This window comes from Fundulus heteroclitus, chromosome 6 (genome assembly GCF_011125445.2).
Source record: "Fundulus heteroclitus isolate FHET01 chromosome 6, MU-UCD_Fhet_4.1, whole genome shotgun sequence".
In the NCBI taxonomy this organism is placed as follows: Eukaryota; Metazoa; Chordata; class Actinopteri; order Cyprinodontiformes; family Fundulidae; genus Fundulus; species Fundulus heteroclitus.
Window position 1 is genome coordinate 9,595,867 of NC_046366.1, and position 16,888 is coordinate 9,612,754.

The window sequence follows — 16,888 nt, forward strand, 5'->3', positions numbered from 1 at the left end:
GTTCTTCCTTTTTCAGCTTCCACCACTTTGTCCTCTGCTCTGCATTTGTCCTCTTCACCTTCCTCATCCTCACAGTCCTTCTCCACACCACCACCCCGTGCTGTCTGGCAACACTCTCACAGACTACTACCTTGCAGTCATAGGACCCCTTCAGGTTACATCATCTACACAAGATGTACCATCTTCATCTTCTTCTTCTTCTTTCCTTTAATTGACGGCACAAGATGTACCACCTGTGCTCCTCAGCTCTTGAAAGTCAATTTCTAGCTTCAGACTCGTCACCCTATCTGACAATATTTTTTACACACTCCTGACAAAATGCTGCTTGTCAGGACTCGATGCGATCTGCCAGGTTTCCTTACATAAGAAACTTTTTGACCAATCTGTCTGATTTGATTGAGTTTGACTTCTTAAAGTGCCTTGAGATGCCGTGTGTCGTGAATTGGCGGCACTATATAAAATCAAATTTAATTGTTTCTCAGCCTCACTTCTGACTTTTGGAAAACACTTCTAGTAATATGTGGCTGCTGGGCTATACTAATTAAAAAGCAACTTTGGGACGCACTAGAGCAAAAATAGGCTTTCTCATCCAGCATCAGTGTGTGACCTCCAAAAACGCTTTAGGAAGACCAGTTTAAAACTCCCCATAAACTTACTCCCAAACCTAGTGGCAACCTTTCAACTAGAGTTGAAGCTGCAAAGCTTGGGTTAACGTAACAAACCCTGTGGGTTAAGAACAGAATAATTAATTGATATGGATACACCAGCTGGACAGTCACCAGTCTGGGTGTTTCTTCCTACAGCTGTGAGATTTGAGTATCTGGTGACCTGGTGCAGCAAGAACAGTCAGGAGCTCAACGCTCAGAACTTATAGTGGATTTTAGGAAATCCAATAAAGCTGTGCCCTCCACCCTCTCCATTAAAGGAAAGGAGGTTGAGAGGGTGGATAGGTTTTCAGTTCCTTGGGACACACATTTCAGCTGACTTCACCTGGTCCATCTACTCCTTGAACCAGATGAAGAAGACTCATCAGACTTTACTTCCTCGGGAAGCTGAAGCAGACGCACCTTCCTCGCCCCTACTGGTTAACTTCTAGAGCATCCATCCTGATCTACAGCTGCTCTGCCAGGGACAGGCAGGACCTGCAGCAGGCGGTTAGGATGGCAGAGAGGATCATCCAGACCACATTCTCCTTAGGTGTGACTGTGTGTGTGAGAATGATTGTGTGTCCTATTTGTCTCTGTGTTGCCCTGTGATAGACTGGTGACCTGTCCAGGGTAAACCCCGCCTCTCACCAATTAACATCTGGAGATAGGCACCATCACCCCTCATGACCCCATGAGGGATAGACGTGTTAGGAAATGGATGATGAGACAAAGGTAGGCTGCAGCGCATCATGCAGGGAGGGTGATAGGCGGCAGTCTTCCTTCTCTAATACTCTATACAACTTGCATTTGTTTATTCCATATGATATACGTTTGCATTTTCTCATGTCAACTGTATGTTTGTCTATGTGTAGCGCCTTATCACCAAGGCAAATTCCTCATACATGTAAAACTACTGTGCAACAAAACTCACTGATTCTGAAATTATCCAGTGTGTTTGGCAAAAATGTTTTTTTCCTTCATCCCCATGTTGTACATTTTCTATGGATTTTCTGTACCTTTTACCTTTATCAGTAAGATTAATGAAAAAGCTTTATTTCAACAATTAAACACCTTCTTAACAACGACCAGCCGCTTTGATGTTTTCCAGTCAGGTTTCCGTGCTCACCACAGTACAGAGACCGCCCTTATCAAGGTGTTTAATGACATCCATATAAATACAGACTGTGGAAGAACCACAGTGCTGGTACTATTGGACCTCAGTGCAGCATTTGATACTGTCGATCACTCCATTCTGTTAGAGCGCCTGGAGAACTGGGTCGGCCTCTCTGCTACAGCTCTCCACTGGTTTAAATCCTACTTAAAGGACAGGGACTTTTTTGTATCAGTAGGTAACTTTACATCAGAGATGACAAAAATCACATGCGGGGTTCCCCAAGGGTCCATTCTGGGTCCCCTCCTATTCAATATCTACATGCTCCCTCTAGCCCAGATAATAAAAAATAACATCAGCTACCATAACTATGCAGACGACACACAGCTTTACATCACCATGTCACCAGGTGACTATGAACCAATTCAGGCACTGAGTAAATGCCTAGAAGAAATCAATACGTGGATGTGCCAAAATTTTCTTCAATTGAATAAAAACAAAACAGAAGTAATAATTTTTGGACCAATAGAGGAGAGATCAAAAGTTAGCACACAGCTTCAGTCGCTTCAGCTAAAAAACACTGATCAGGCCTGAAATCTGGGTGTAGTGATGGACTCAGACCTGAACCTCCAAAAGCATCTAAAGACAATTACAAGGTCGGCTTTCTATCACCTGAGGAACATTTCTAGGATTAAAGGACTGATGTCTCAGCAGGATCTGGAAAAACTAATCCATGCGTTTATTTTTAGTAGAATTGATTACTGCAACGGTGTCTTCACAGGTCTGCCTAAAAAGTGGATCAGACAGCTGCAGCTGATCCAGAACGCTGCTGCCCGCGTCCTCACTAAAACTAAGAAAGTAGAGCACATAACCCCAGTTCTAAAGTCCTTACACTGGCTCCCTGTATCTCAGAGAATAGACTTTAAAATACTTCTGTTAGTCTATAAATCCCTGAATGGCTTAGCACCTAAATACATCACAGACTTGTTATCAGTGTATCAACCCTCCAGACCACTAAGGTCTTCTGGCTCCAGCCTGCTCTGCATACCTAGAACCAGAACTAAACATGGAGAAGCAGCATTTAGTTCCTATGCTCCACTTATCTGGAACAAACTTCCAGAAAACTGTAAAAGTGCTGAAAGCCTGAGTTCTTTTAAATCGAGATTAAAAACACATTTGTTTAAAATTGCCTTTGAATGTTCAAGTTAAACTGTTTTACTGTTTCAAATGTTCTTTTTTTGTTTCTACATTCTATCCCTACTTGCTTTTATTCCTATATTTTAATCATGTAAAGCACTTTCCATTGTCTCTGTATTGAATTGTGCTATATAAATAAATTTGCCTTGCCTTTAATAAGATTTTTACTTATTTATCAATTTCACTGCTTTTGTAAATCGATCTTTACTCCAAATATATTTGATTTCTTAAGTGACTTTCATTTTCGTTATTGCTATTATTGTTAATTATATGTAAGTGTGCTTTGCTCAGCACTTTCACTTGTGGCTCAAAAGTGCAATACATAAAACTGAGCTGAAAATTAAAAAAAAATAAAAAAAAACACTCATCAAGACTGAAAACAAAAATAGGTGCTAGTAGTTGTTATAAACTGATCTATGCTAAAAGTACCAATTATACAATGCGAACTTATATACAATGTGAAATGAGAATTAGTCTAATGTGTCTGAATTAGGAAAAATGCTTTCAAAAAAAATTACATAAAGTCAGCATCCTTTATATTTCTATGTTCTGGTCCGGGCTGCTTCAAAAAGACAACGACCGCAGGAGTTTTTTCACTTTAGATTGCTGTTATTCATATCACAGATACAGTCAGATCATAAAACAAGAATAACTCACAGCCCTCTTCTTTGCACCATTAGTACACAACTGACGGGCTCTACATTATACAATACACCCATCCTCCTCGCACCGCTTCAGTAACTAATACGCCACTTTCCCCTCTCCCTCCCCTCCCCTCCCAGCCCAGCCCTCAACCCGTCCCACAGAGGGAAAACACTAACAGGATATCCACACACTGGACCCCCCAGGTACTTTACAGGCTCCTCTGGAGAGAGGCTGACCAAAGGAGACGGCGGGGGATTGAGGGATCTGGCTCTGCTCAGTACGTGTGTCCAGTTTTACGTAGCGCTTTGAGGTTTATCTTTTCCTTTTTTTTTTTTTTTTTAAAGATATGAAATGTGTCTATACAGCGTGGGTCCCCTTTTGGTCACGTTTGGGAATGTGATGGGAAATTCATGGGTTTCGGATGGAAGAGATGAAGAATTACGAGTGGACAGGAGACACCGCTCAGCTCGGCAACGTCACGAGGAAGATCGAGAAGAGACGGGCGCGACATGACGGCGAGGGAAGAAACAAACCCGTGGGTCCACGCCTGCTCCTCACACAGATATAATCCTAAATAAAATTAATGAATAAAGGTAGCAAAAACAAAAACAAGTCATAATTTGTTACATGTTGGTAAAAAAGATCTCGGAATAACGTGATTTCATCTTGAGAGGTGGTGGGGGGGGGGGGATAAGTCAGGTGGCATCGGAGTTCAGTCAGTCCTCCGAGCTCGATGACGAGTCAGAGTCCTTCTGCGCCATGATGACGTCGTCCAGGAGCGCTTCTTGATCCGAGCTGTCGTAGTCGCCCTGGGAGAGGCTGTCGCCGCCCTCCATTTTAACGTCAAAGTCTGGGCTGGTGAGGAAGTGGTGGGACGTCTCCAAGTCCTCCTCGTCCATCATGTAGGCTCCGTCCGAAACCAGAGTCTCTTCTTCTACTGCGTCCAGGTTGGGGTCTTCGGGCGTGGGCTCGGGAGTGTGGAAATGATGGTGGTGGTGATGGTGGTGGTGGTGATGGCGCCGCCGGTGGCTTTTCTTGGGAATCTCCGAATTCTCCGTCAGCAGCCGGTGGAAGAGGGATTCAGGCAACAATCCCTGGAGGAGGAGCATAAAAGACAAAAATCAGCGTCCACAAGAAACAAGAAACCCAAGATGCTTACATTAAGTGAAAACATTTTTAAAAAGCTGCATTTCTCATTCTTTTTGCACCATAAAGAATCAAATATCTTGCGTACAGATTTCTGAACTGTTTCCGACCACTCTGGGGCAACGGCGATGTTGGGGTTCTCCTCGAGATACTCCTTCAGATCCTGCAGCATCGGAGAGAAAGCAGCTCCAACCTATCGAGGAATGTCTCAATGTTAGTTTCTACATATTACTGCAGAAAAAAAAAATCTGACTTTTCCAGAGTTCTCCATCCATAAAGGTCATTTTAAAATAGAAAACCTAAAATTCATCATATACTGTATTTATGACATTTCTATGAGCATGATAGAAATATGGAGCCTGGAAAAAAATTAAACTGGAAACTAAGAATCAAAACAAGGAAGGAAGCCAGGAGGAAAGGAAGGTAGGGAACCAGAAGGAAAGGAAGGTAGGGAATCAGGAGGAAAGGAAGGTAGGGAACCAGGATGAAAAGGAAGGTAGGGAACCAGGATGAAAAGGAAGGTAGGGAACAAGGAGGAAAGGAAGGTAGGGAACAAGGAGGAAAGGAAGGTAGGGAACCAGGAGGAAAGGAAGGTAGGACACCAAGAAGGGAGGTAGGACACCAGGAAGGGAGGTAGAACATCAGAAGGAAGCACGTACTGATGTTAAGAAAGAAAGAAAATGGAGGGAAAAAAAGGCGAGTTGTACACAATGTAGGAAGGATAGATATACAAGGAAAGGAATAAGGAAGGAAAGATTGAATGAATGACAAGGAAATAATGTATGGCGAGAAAGGAAAGAAAGGAAGAATGACAAGAAAGAGAACAAAGGGGCAAAAGAGAGAAGGGAATATAGGAAGGACATTGGGAAGAAAGGAAGGTAGGAGACAACGAAGGAAAGAAGCAAATACGCAAATAAGGAAGGAGGGTAGAAAAAGGACATGAGGAAGAATGAAAGGCCCAGGATGAAAGGAAGGACTTTCAGAAAGGACTATGGAATGAGGAATAAACTGAGTAAAGAAATATTTTTTCATTTCTATCCTTATCCTGACCTGGACTGATAAGAGGCCTGCCAGATGAAGACAGCACATAATCCTTCAGTGAACTACAGTAGAAATATGTACAGCTGTGACCCACCTTCTTTCCTGTCAGCATGTTAATCACTTTGACCTTCTCGGTGCCTGTGAGGGGTTTATTTGCTCGCCGCCTCCTCTTCCTCTTGCTCCTATTCACCAGCAGCTGGTTAAAAATAAAGAAAACCGAATCATCAGCCTGGAACGTTACACTATAAGCCTGAAAACCTGGCCTAGGGTAGAAAACGGCACATTTCAGGTTAAAATCAGATATTTACCTCCAACATGTCTCCTTCCACTTCATAATCTGGATTCTCCTTCAACCACGTGGGGGGGTCCCTCCGTCGGGGAGCACGCTCCAGCGGATCGTGGAGTCCGTCTAACTCGGACAGCTAAAGGAGATTTTAAAACCGGGTCAGTTCGGCTTTCACTTAAAACCTTCCCTGTGCTTCAGTGGAGCTCACTTAAAGTTTTTCACAATCCACGTTGGCTTGTGTGCGTTTGGGGCCTAGGTGTGGCAAAGATGAGGCCGCCTTAACCCACGTGTTGTGGACACATCCAGTTTGATCACAATTCAAGGAGCTATTCCACATGTTGAACAAGGTTGGTGACCTTTAACCCTGTCCTTGTTCTCGTTGGTACAGGGGGGTCAGGAAGCTATAGGTATTAATTACGAAGCGAGCCGTGTGCTCTTATGGCCGGGTATGCAGCCTTACAGAAATAGAAGAGGGCTCCTTGGCCTGCTTCCATTCACCAGCTCTGACATGTCAGGGCTGAATGCTGCGCTGTTATTTCATCCATTAGACCGGCCATCTGCTCGGGCTGCCAACACATGACAGCGCCTCAGATGTTCAAGTTCACAGAGAGTGATGGATCCAAAGTGAAGGAGGATATAATTCTGCAGTGTTTTCTAATAATATCGCCATAAAATGACCTTTTTTAGCACCAACTACACTGTTGGGTTAGGCCAGGGGTGTCAAACATACGCCCCGCGGGCCGGATCCGGCCCGCCGAACAATTTAGTCCGGCCCTGTGGCTAAATGCATTATCATTATAAAAAAAAAAGTGTCCTGTCTGGCAATGTGGCAATAGTATGCCACAAACAGCTCATCAGATTTGACTTTCACAAGTGGACAAGATAAAAGGAAGAGAATGATAAAACTATTATTGAAAAAAACATGTACTTTGTTTAATTGAAAATATGCAGTTCCTATATTGTCCATGAGGGGCGCTGTGTTTTAATTAGCAGACTAAGCTTTAGGTGTGAAAAATTTTAAATCATTACTCAATTTTTATCTGTTTGATGTATTTTGTCATGCAGGACAGTGTTTGTAAGTTCCAAAAAATGTGAATAAATGTTTTTCAACATTGTATAATCACTGTGATCAGTTCTTATGCATAATGCACAAGTAAATGTTTAACTGAGTAAAAGTATTGTTGAAATTGTACATACTTTTCTTAAAATCGCTGAGGTTATTCATAATATATTGTGTAAAAGTGATATTAACTTAATATAAAAATCAACAACAAGTCCACATTTATATGTAATCTTGCAATGAGTTAACTCGTGTGGCCCTCTTGAGATCAGATTAAGCTGTATGCGGCCCCTAAACCAAAATGAGTTTGACACCCCTGGGTTAGGCCGACGTTACTGAAGGGCAGCTACCATTGAGTCTTTACAGTCTGCATTTAAAAATGAAGACAGGAAGGGATCAGAGATTTAAGAAGCTATTTAAAAAGGAAAAGGTTCTAAACAGACAACGCAGCTGTTCATCAAGCTACAAGTTAAAAAGAAAAAGACTCGCAGCAGATTTTAGACAATCTGATGGTCTTGCAGCGTTAAACTTCGGACTGTCGTGGAAGATTCTGGGTTTGGAAATGATGGCAGCTCATATAAGAAGCTTTAACTCTGTAATAAACGTGTCTTTTCCATTATCAGTAAAACAGTCTCAAAGCGACTACCGTCTACCCCATGGTGTGACGCCATGGGGCTCACCCTGCACCTCGGCTCCAGAAATAAAAAGGCAACACAGGGTTTAGATTTTCTCCCGTTTAAAAGTGAAATTGCATCAAACCATGACAGGTGTGGTGCTTACTTAAAGTTTTAATAAAGAAACGGATTAAAAAAAGAAAAGTACCTCTTGGTCTTTGCGCTTCTTCCGCCCACTGCTCTCGCCGCCGGAGCCGTTGGGCATCAGAGCCTGCTTGGAGAAGGTCAGCTTCAGGCCCTCCTCCTGAGGGGGACGGCAGAGAAACACCACAGCTAAAGCTTCACACACTGCAGGTGATGCTGGCGCCGTAATCAGCATCCGTTCACAGATAAAGCCCGTCTGCTTCAACCTCCACACACAACCTTTGACTTCAGCTCCATCAGCTGTTTAGCTCTAAGATTTTCATTCGACAGCTTTACCTTGTTTATGCTCTATAAAGTGATCTAAGGGACTATAAAACCTAACTTATCATACAGGAATAGATACTGCGGTAAGAAAAGCCGAGATGTTTGAAACGGACTATTCTGGCTTCCATGGTGTCACCTTGAGCAGTTTAACAGTGAACTCTCCATCTTCTCCCTCCGGCCCCATGCCGCCTGGCATGCCGCTGGGTTTACGGATCACCCTGGTGTACGCCATCTCCTCGGCCAGCAGCTCCGAGCTCGGGTGGAGCTGAGCTTCGGGAATGTAACGCCGGCCCGTGGGCCACTGACCGGTCACCACCAGGGTGCACAAGTTGTCCAGACGGTTGATCAGCACTCGGTCCTGAACAACAGAGCGCAGTCTGTAGCTAGGAGCAAGCTTTTATTTGGTCACTGAAGTCCAGATGCATTAAGAAAGTGTTGTTACTACCTTGGGCCAGTCGACTCTGATGGGTTCAGGTGGAAGTATGCTGTCCTGAGATGGAGTCATGGAGAGTAAACTGTTTTCTTCGTCCACATCTCTCACCTTCATGCCCCCTAAAAGCAGGAGTGGTGTACATGTTAAGTCTTTGGTTGTGTTTGTTGCAGTAGTCAACGTGTTTTATTACTTTGAGCTTACCTCCTTCTGCCTCCTCGTCACTGTCTCCGCTGTCGTCGCTGCTCCCGGATCGCTCCGAGGACGACGAGCCGGAGTCAGAATCTGAATCAGAGTCAGACCCTCCCTCGCCTTTCCTTCCTGGTTTTTCTGCTCCTTCCCTGCTGCTTTTGAAGCTCCAGTCCGGACCGTGCCCTTTCCCACCGTGGTGACTCAGGGGCATACTCTGCAGCTCAGCGCCCATCCCCCCGCCAAACAGTCGAGCGCTCGCGTCAGTGCCCTCTACCTTGACTCCGGGTAGGTCCATCTCAGACTTGGGCTGGCTGAGAGCCATGATGGGCGGAGGGGGCGGCGGCGGAGGGGGCGGCAGGGCCTGCTGGTTCTGGATGAACTCGTCACGAGCCGAGCTGAAGGTGAACTGGGGGTCTGAGAAGATGGAGAGCTCGGTGCGGCTGACGCCGTGCAGCGAAGCGCCGAGCATGAGCTGCCGATCGTGGTCCGGCATGGTCCACCAGGCGGGCAGCTCGGAGCTGCGCGGGGCCAGGAGGAGACGCTCCTCCAGGGACGGGTGGGGAAGGACTCGCTCCCGGAGGCGTCGCAGAAGGCTGATGCGATAAAGAGTACGGGAGGCACGCTCCTCTGTGATGGGAGCCACGGTCTGGGTCAGCTGGGATGGATCTGCGAGCAACCACAAGAAAATAAGTCAGTATTGCAGCACAAAACGTTCATCAAATGAATGCAAAGTGGTTACGGTGCATCAAGTAATCGGCTAACTTTCTCTGAATCAGTTATGATTGCTAAATGGAAAAATCCCCCAATACATTAGATGCCTCCAAACTAAGAACTCCCAACATTTCAGATCTATAGAGATCACCAAACAGCATTTAATACGATGGCACCAGTCCCCTCTTCTCTGTGCTATAACCTTTGAAAATAAAAGCTGGAACTAGCAGATCAGACCTCAAAGGAAACTGCAAACCTGTATCAGCCAAAAAATAAAAGCCTAGTTGATGCGCCCCTGATATGAACAAACAGGATTAACACTGCAACGTGATCATGAGGGGCAAAAAGATTCAGAAAAAAGAACAAATACATGGTAATTACCTTCACCACGGCCTGGCCGGAGGTGGCACACCCTCCGGCACATGGCAACAAACGAACGGAAATATCGACTGAGGCTTTCGTCGGTTTTTTTATCCAGACGGGCAAAAGTTCGGAAACGGGTCCAATCAAACTCGGCATCTCCCTCCTCGGAAACGGCCGGCTCCCTTTTGATCTTCTCCACGCCAAACGTAGAGACCACACGGTAGAAATCGCTCTCTTCTCTCCGTGTCCACCTATAGGAAACGTAAAAAGGCTTTTTTTTAGATGATTCTATTAAATGGTAAAGCCAGTTGTTCCAGAATAAAATGATTAGAATTGTTAAATTAACAATTAAACGTAACAAGTAAAATTAAATGTTCTGTATCATCAGTCTGATTAATTTCAATGATCAAATAAGTGCTTCTAATATAAAATGAAGGTATTTTTGTGACTGATGGACAGCGTACCTTTGCTGTCGCTCCTGCCGTGCGATTTCCTTCAGCTTGCTGGCCTGTTCGCACCGCCTGCGCCTGCGGTCCCCTTTGGCCTCGGCTTCGATCTTCAGCTGCTCCTGTCTGTAGCTGCGCTGGTACGCTGTGATCAGGCGCCTCAGCCGGGCCGTGAGCGACGAGCTCGAGGGCCACTCGCACACGCCGCTCTGGCCCGTTGCGCTTTCTGTGGCCACCGGTACCGTCTTATCCTCCACTGAAATCTCATCATCCACGTTCATGGAGTCGGGCTGCAATGACAATTAAGAGATGATTGCCGGACGAACCACGTGGCCCCAAAATCCTCTATTCGGTTTAAGGAAATCAAACGGTACCTCGTCAAACGGGTCTTTGGGGAGCCTAGATGCTGGCTTGAACTCTGGATCCTCGGAGAACTTATCAAAGTCAGCACTGCAACCCAAAGCAAGCAAAGAGAATAAAGATAGGTGTTCAGAAAAAGAGCTGCTCAGTAACACTTTTCTGAAAGGAACCATTAGTTTTTACTTAAGTGACCTGAGCAAATTCTCAGTTATCACAACAGCAAACAGGCCTAAATCAGAGGCAACAGGACTTTTGCTGTTCTTTCTGAAAACGTTTCCACACCCATCCAGGAGTCTTTGTCTCACATTTAAGCTTTTGACAAAGACTGCTGGATAGGTGTCGAAACGTTTTGAGAAAGAACTGAGCGAAAGTCCGGTTGCCTCCGATTTAAGCCTGTATGCTGTCCTCCTTAAGTTTAACTGAAAATTCAATACTTTCCCAAAAGTTTCACAGGTTCTAAGGGCTTTTTAAAAACCCGGGCTTTAAATACGAAACCTGTAAGATCACATATGTATATATGCATGCATAAATGGATAAATGAAATCTATATAATAAAAAAAATGAACAAGTTGATGTATTAAAACTCAAATGGGTTAACGGTTAGTTGGTTTTATGACTGGATATCCAGCGAATGAGGTTAACGTCACACTGCTGACAGATGGCCGTGTGTTTAAATTCAAATGTCTACATCAAGTGAAACTCGATGTTTTTTGTTACTGTAAATTGTGGGAAAGACATCAGAAAAACATGCAGTACTGATGATGAAGATCACTCTGACGATGATTTGTGAATCGTTAAAACTTAAATCTAGTGTTAATGGTGATCTACTTCGTGTTTGCAATCTCAGATTCCAGATAGTGGGTAAAATTGCATTTATCCAAACGAGTTGATGACTAAAGCAATCCACCCAGTTCTTTGGGACGTGAATAACGCCATGGAGGCGAATGCTAAGGAAACGTACTCATCTCCCATCTCAGTGTCCCCAGTGTGCTGCTCAGCATCGATGGCCTTGTCGTCTGGCCGACCAACTCTCTCCACAAAGCAGAGGCAGGGATCAGCCCGCATGGTAGTGTACATCTCATAACCTGGAAACAGAGTTAAGAGCCAAGGCTGTTAAATGGCAAATAAACACCGCACTGAATGCCAGTTCACAACATTTGTCCCAAATATTAGAAAACTGGAGGGGTTCAAACGATCATCAAGGCACGACTAGCAGTTTAAAAGTCTACTAGTCGTGTAGCGAACAGCAGAACAGCTCCCACCATGTTTGAAGACACCGGCGAGCAGCGAGCGGTCAGCGTCCGAGTCCCACCAAGCAGCCGGCACCTCCTGCTGTTCCATCTCTGGCATCCAGATATCCACATCCCTGGAAAAGCCATTTGATGCATTTCATTAACCGGATCTCAGTGAACTTCACTACATGTCCAGAGCAGAGCAGATTTGCTACCTAATATCAGCCCCCTTCAGGACAGAATCTGCATGTTCACCGATGACCTCCTGCTTCAGGTAGTAGAGCATACGGACCCGGAGCAACACTCTGAGAAAGGAGAGGGGAGGTGTTAACGTTGAACCATGAAGGGTTACATAACTGGTGCTTTGCAGAAGTATTCATACCCCTTGACCCGCATTTTGTCACAGTAGCACCACAAACCTTATTGGATCTTATTGGGGTCTAATCTAAAGGACGGATATTAGTGCTGGTGTGTAAAGTGAAAGGAAAATTGTAGGTTTTAGGTTTTTAAAAGTAAAAATATGAACAATTTTGTGTAGATCTTTTCAGCCCTCTTTACTCAATCCCCTAAAAATAAATCTCATGCCAACTGATCTATGAAGACCTTCGTCTTGATAGAGAACCCCTTTGAACAAAAGACATGATGAAGACCACCGAACATACCAGAAAGCTCAGGGACAATATTATATAGAAGGTTAAAGGTTAGGTGATAAAACCTAACATTTCCCAAACTTCAGGCCAGGTTCTAAACCAGAACAAGTATGGCATAAATGCACACCTAACAAGATTTAAAAATAGGAAGGAGAATGACCATAAACATACAGTCACAGCAACACTGGAATGGTTTAGACTAAGGCATATTACTGCGGTAGTATGGCCTAGTCAAAGCCCAGCCCTGAAACCAACTGAGGATGTCTGGCCAGACTTGAAAACTGCTCTCAATCCAGCCTGAGTGATCTTGAGCTGCTCTGCAATTAAGAATAAATAAATCCTGCAGCCGTGCAGAGCAGGGAAAGATAAACCCCAAAAGACCTGCAGCTGCAATTAAAGACAGACATTTCTGCTATTGAGTCATGGTGGCTGAATGGCTTTTGTGGTTTTTATATTTTTGTAAAAAAAAAAAAAAAAAACATTCATTATTTTCCTCTGACTTCAGTTCTGCACCAAGCTTGTGTTTCTATCACCTAAAATACTTTGTGGTTTAACACCTGGCGACACGCATCATCAAGCTCAAGGGGTGTGAATACTTTTGCGAGGCACGATTCTCCTGATGAGGTTCGGTTTCACCAACTTGTTGCACTGGTGCTTCAGGTGCTTGCGGTAACTGTCGTCGAGCAGCAGGGTGTCGGGGTTGTACTTGCGGATCCACTCCACCTTCTGAACGTCAAAGGTGCTCTGGGCCTTGACCCGCTTACCTTTCCTGCCTCTTGGAACCGGGATAGAAAGGCCTGAGCAGGAAAATTAAACGTCCGTATGAACATTTGCATGGAAAACATACACCCCCCCCCCCCCAAAATAAAGACGTGGATGACGGTGCAGACTCCTACCAGAGTGGTTTAGTAGTGTTTGGGGCTCCCGGCCGTTCTCTGGTGGAGTGATGAGCTCCCAGATGAAGCTCTTTATGTTCTCGTCGCCGCGGTAGTGCATTAGACAGAACACCAGAATTACACGGCAGATGGTTTCCACATCACGTTCGCTCAGACGCCTCTTACATCTGGCATGGGCCAAGATATCCCTCCAGCGACCCCATCTGAACCGGTCAAACACACGGAAACAACCATGTAAAAAAACGTACACGACCCATTGAACTCGCGGTGCGGCCCAAACGTCGTCGTACCCGTAGACGAGCAGGTGCTTCTCCACCCGGAAGCAGTCGGTGCGGCCGTAACCTCCCCCGCTGTTGCGGTCGGAGCGGCGAGAAGAGCGCGAGTGTCTGGAATTGGCGGGCGGATACTCGTCGTCGCTGTCCAAATCAGACAGGTCTCCTCCCTCGCCGCGTAGACTGGAGAACTGACGGGTCTGTTTCCGAATTCTCGGGGTGTCGATCACAAGCGTGTTCTGTGGCAGAAGAGGCAGAATTACTAAATGGGATATTACTGCATGCAGCACAGTTCACACAGTCAGAAACCCTGTTCAACAAATGCAACCAGCCAGAAGAAAAATGTTTAGAAGACTCTTAAATCTGCTGGATTTTACAAACAGATCATTGATGAGCACCAAGGACTCTGGGCCTGGTGCAGCGCACATAATCCCATCTCTCAGAATCAGAGAAAGCAGCAAAGTAAGTCAACTTTATTTAGCACCTTTGATGGGATAAAAACCACAAAGCGCTTCACAATAAAACAACTATAAAACAACAAAATAAAAATAAAAAAAAACAGCATAAACACAACATATTGGCATAAAACTAGTGCGGAGGAAGCTGGAGTACCCAGAGGGAACTCAGGAATATACGGGAGAACAAGCAAGGCATGCAGAAAAACCTTGCGTCTCTGAATCTGAACCCAGGAGTTAACAACAACAGCATCATGAAGCCTGTCCTTAATAGAAATATTCAATGTCCACTTAACCGGATAGCAAGATATAAATTAGGAATGAACGTTCCTTTATCTTCTTATAGGAGCGAATCAGAAGCACCAACCCTGGATCAAAGCTGTAATCCATAGAGCAGAAATTGACCCTAAACATTGAGCACCGCGTTACCTTCCGGTTGATGGAATCCATGTCGATGTCGGCTTTCTTGGCCCATTTCTCCCAGAACTCGGGGTCGTCCAGAGCAATGTCGTTGCGGTTCTCGGACGCGACGAAGCTGGCTTTGGAGAACGTGGAACCTTTGCCTTCGCTCTCAATAGTGATTGTGGTGGCTCGTCGCTGGAGGATCTGGTCGATGTCCTCCTCACAGAATCGGCTGCCTTCGTCGTTTTCGTCCATGATGGCGGCATAGGCTCCTTTCCTCAAAAGGTCCTCGATTTCTTTCTTGGAGAACTGCTGGAGCTGTCGCATGAGACAAAACCGTCAACACAAGGAACAGAAACTGCATTGGAGGCGTTTCTTTAACTCAGGCAGCCGGACGTAAAGCTTTGTCCTCACCCCGTTGACGCTGCTGTCCTTGTTGCCGCTCATGCTCTGCAGAACGGCACGGTCCAGGCCGAGCTTCAGGCTTGCTTTGTCCAGCATCTCCCTCTCATAGGAATTCCTGGTGATGAGGCGGTAGACCTTGACTGCCTTGGACTGCCCGATACGATGGCATCGTGCTTGCGCCTGGATAGAGAGGCAGGAAGGTGAAGCCAGAACTTTTATTGAGTTTTTATTGGCTCTGAATCTATAATGAAGCACGGCACAATAACGCACCTGCAGGTCGTTCTGAGGGTTCCAGTCCGAGTCAAATATGACGCAGGTGTCAGCAGCAGTCAGGTTAATGCCCAGACCCCCAGCACGGGTACACAGCAGGAAGACGAAGCGGTCTGAATCTGGCTTGCTGAAGCGGTCGATGGCCGCCTGTCGCAGGTTCCCGCGCACTCTTCCATCGATTCGCTCGTAAAGGTATCTGGGAAAAAAAGGAGGACGCTCGGGTCAGAATTGTGTAATAAGCTCAACATATCACACTTCCAGACAAAACTTTCCATTCACTCAACATGGACATAAATACATCTCCTTTTACCAATGCATTCAAATCATTTCTTCAGGGGGAACTGTTTATATAACAGTTTTTTTTTTTATAAAAATTGTGTCAATAAGTCTAACTTTACACTATAATTTTTATATTCAAAATTATACTAAAGATTTAAATCTATGCTACTAAAATTAGCAAGCTTCTGGCAATACATAATATAATCCAATATGTTTAAATGAGCAGAGTTAAGGCTTTTATTCCTAAACCCACTCCACTGTGTTAAGCGTGATGGTTGTGGCATCATAGTGAGGCCATCTTGCTGCCGCTGGGCCTGGTGCATTGCACAACCCGCATGAGACGAAGGCAAAATAACTATCTTCAAATCTTGTGAGTTCCCCACAAAACAGCAGCAAGATGATTGAAACTTGGGCACAACTGGTTGTTCGGTCTAATATTGACCTGCTGGATCGGCTCAGAGCTCAACCTCATTGATATTTTGCGGACTTTGCTGAAAAACAAGTATATATTATATATATATATCAATGATAGAAAATAAAATGGGTCAATAAAAAGTGCGATAGAACAGTTTTTCTTCCTTTTGCATTCTAGTCTATCATGTAAGTTAATACTACAGTCATTACATCCTCCCAACCAATCACAAACGCAGACCCACAAGCTCCGCACCTTCAAAGAGTTCAGAGAGCACGTGTTCTTTTTAATTTTTTAAAAACTTGCAGTTTTGGTAAGAAGATGCTTGATTAAAGGGTTCAGTTTGAATTCAGTGATTGTGTGTTCTGCATCTAAAAATAGGTCGCTAAAATGCACTTAAAATGTTTTGAATTTGTTGATAATTTGTTGATAATTATCGATAAATATGATTTATATTTTATCGATATGCTTTTTTTCCCCCCATACATCGTCCAGCCCTGATATATACATATAAATTTTAACCCTGTGTGGATAAGTGAAAATCAACTATAAATTAAAACGTATGCTCCCATTTTAAGTTGTGTACGACAACTGGATATTTTCAGAAAAAGCCTTTTTTCCCCCCCACCAACATGAAAAAATACAAGCTAAATATACACGATACCTCTTGTTGATGAGGTAGTCCTCCAGAATGTCTAAGCAGCGCACCATCTGAGAGAAGATGAGCACTTTGTGGCCGCCGGCCTTGAGGCGAGGCAGCAGTTTATCAAGTAGCACCAGTTTGCCTGCGGACCGAATCAGGGCCTGCAAATGAAAGTCGGGGGCCATGGGGTCATACTTTTCCCGCAGCTCCGCCACAATCTTCTCTTCTGCACCTGAACGAGACAGAAAGTCTCAG

The 16,888-nt window shown here is 44.8% G+C and overlaps 1 protein-coding gene across 3 annotated transcripts in view; it reads right to left on the bottom strand.

The window, feature by feature from the left end:
- Window positions 1-3,543: 3,543 nt before the first annotated feature.
- chd8 (chromodomain helicase DNA binding protein 8) overlaps window positions 3,544-16,888 on the bottom strand; it is a 28,299-nt gene continuing 14,954 nt past the window's right edge. For 2 of the 3 annotated variants that reach the window (XM_012868405.3, XM_036138007.1), the window contains 21 exons: window positions 16,655-16,865; window positions 15,300-15,495; window positions 15,039-15,209; window positions 14,652-14,942; window positions 13,786-14,006; window positions 13,496-13,698; window positions 13,240-13,396; window positions 12,165-12,254; window positions 11,980-12,083; window positions 11,679-11,802; window positions 10,732-10,807; window positions 10,376-10,647; window positions 9,930-10,162; window positions 8,850-9,503; window positions 8,661-8,767; window positions 8,352-8,573; window positions 7,956-8,051; window positions 6,096-6,209; window positions 5,882-5,983; window positions 4,835-4,939; window positions 3,544-4,694 (listed from right to left, as the gene is read on the bottom strand). In XM_012868405.3, coding sequence (XP_012723859.2) covers window positions 4,317-4,694; window positions 4,835-4,939; window positions 5,882-5,983; window positions 6,096-6,209; window positions 7,956-8,051; window positions 8,352-8,573; window positions 8,661-8,767; window positions 8,850-9,503; window positions 9,930-10,162; window positions 10,376-10,647; window positions 10,732-10,807; window positions 11,679-11,802; window positions 11,980-12,083; window positions 12,165-12,254; window positions 13,240-13,396; window positions 13,496-13,698; window positions 13,786-14,006; window positions 14,652-14,942; window positions 15,039-15,209; window positions 15,300-15,495; window positions 16,655-16,865 — 4,127 coding nt within the window. In that variant the 3' untranslated portion in view covers window positions 3,544-4,316. The remainder of the gene's footprint in view (window positions 4,695-4,834; window positions 4,940-5,881; window positions 5,984-6,095; window positions 6,210-7,955; window positions 8,052-8,351; window positions 8,574-8,660; window positions 8,768-8,849; window positions 9,504-9,929; window positions 10,163-10,375; window positions 10,648-10,731; window positions 10,808-11,678; window positions 11,803-11,979; window positions 12,084-12,164; window positions 12,255-13,239; window positions 13,397-13,495; window positions 13,699-13,785; window positions 14,007-14,651; window positions 14,943-15,038; window positions 15,210-15,299; window positions 15,496-16,654; window positions 16,866-16,888) is intronic. The other variant, XM_012868404.3, reaches the window with a different exon arrangement.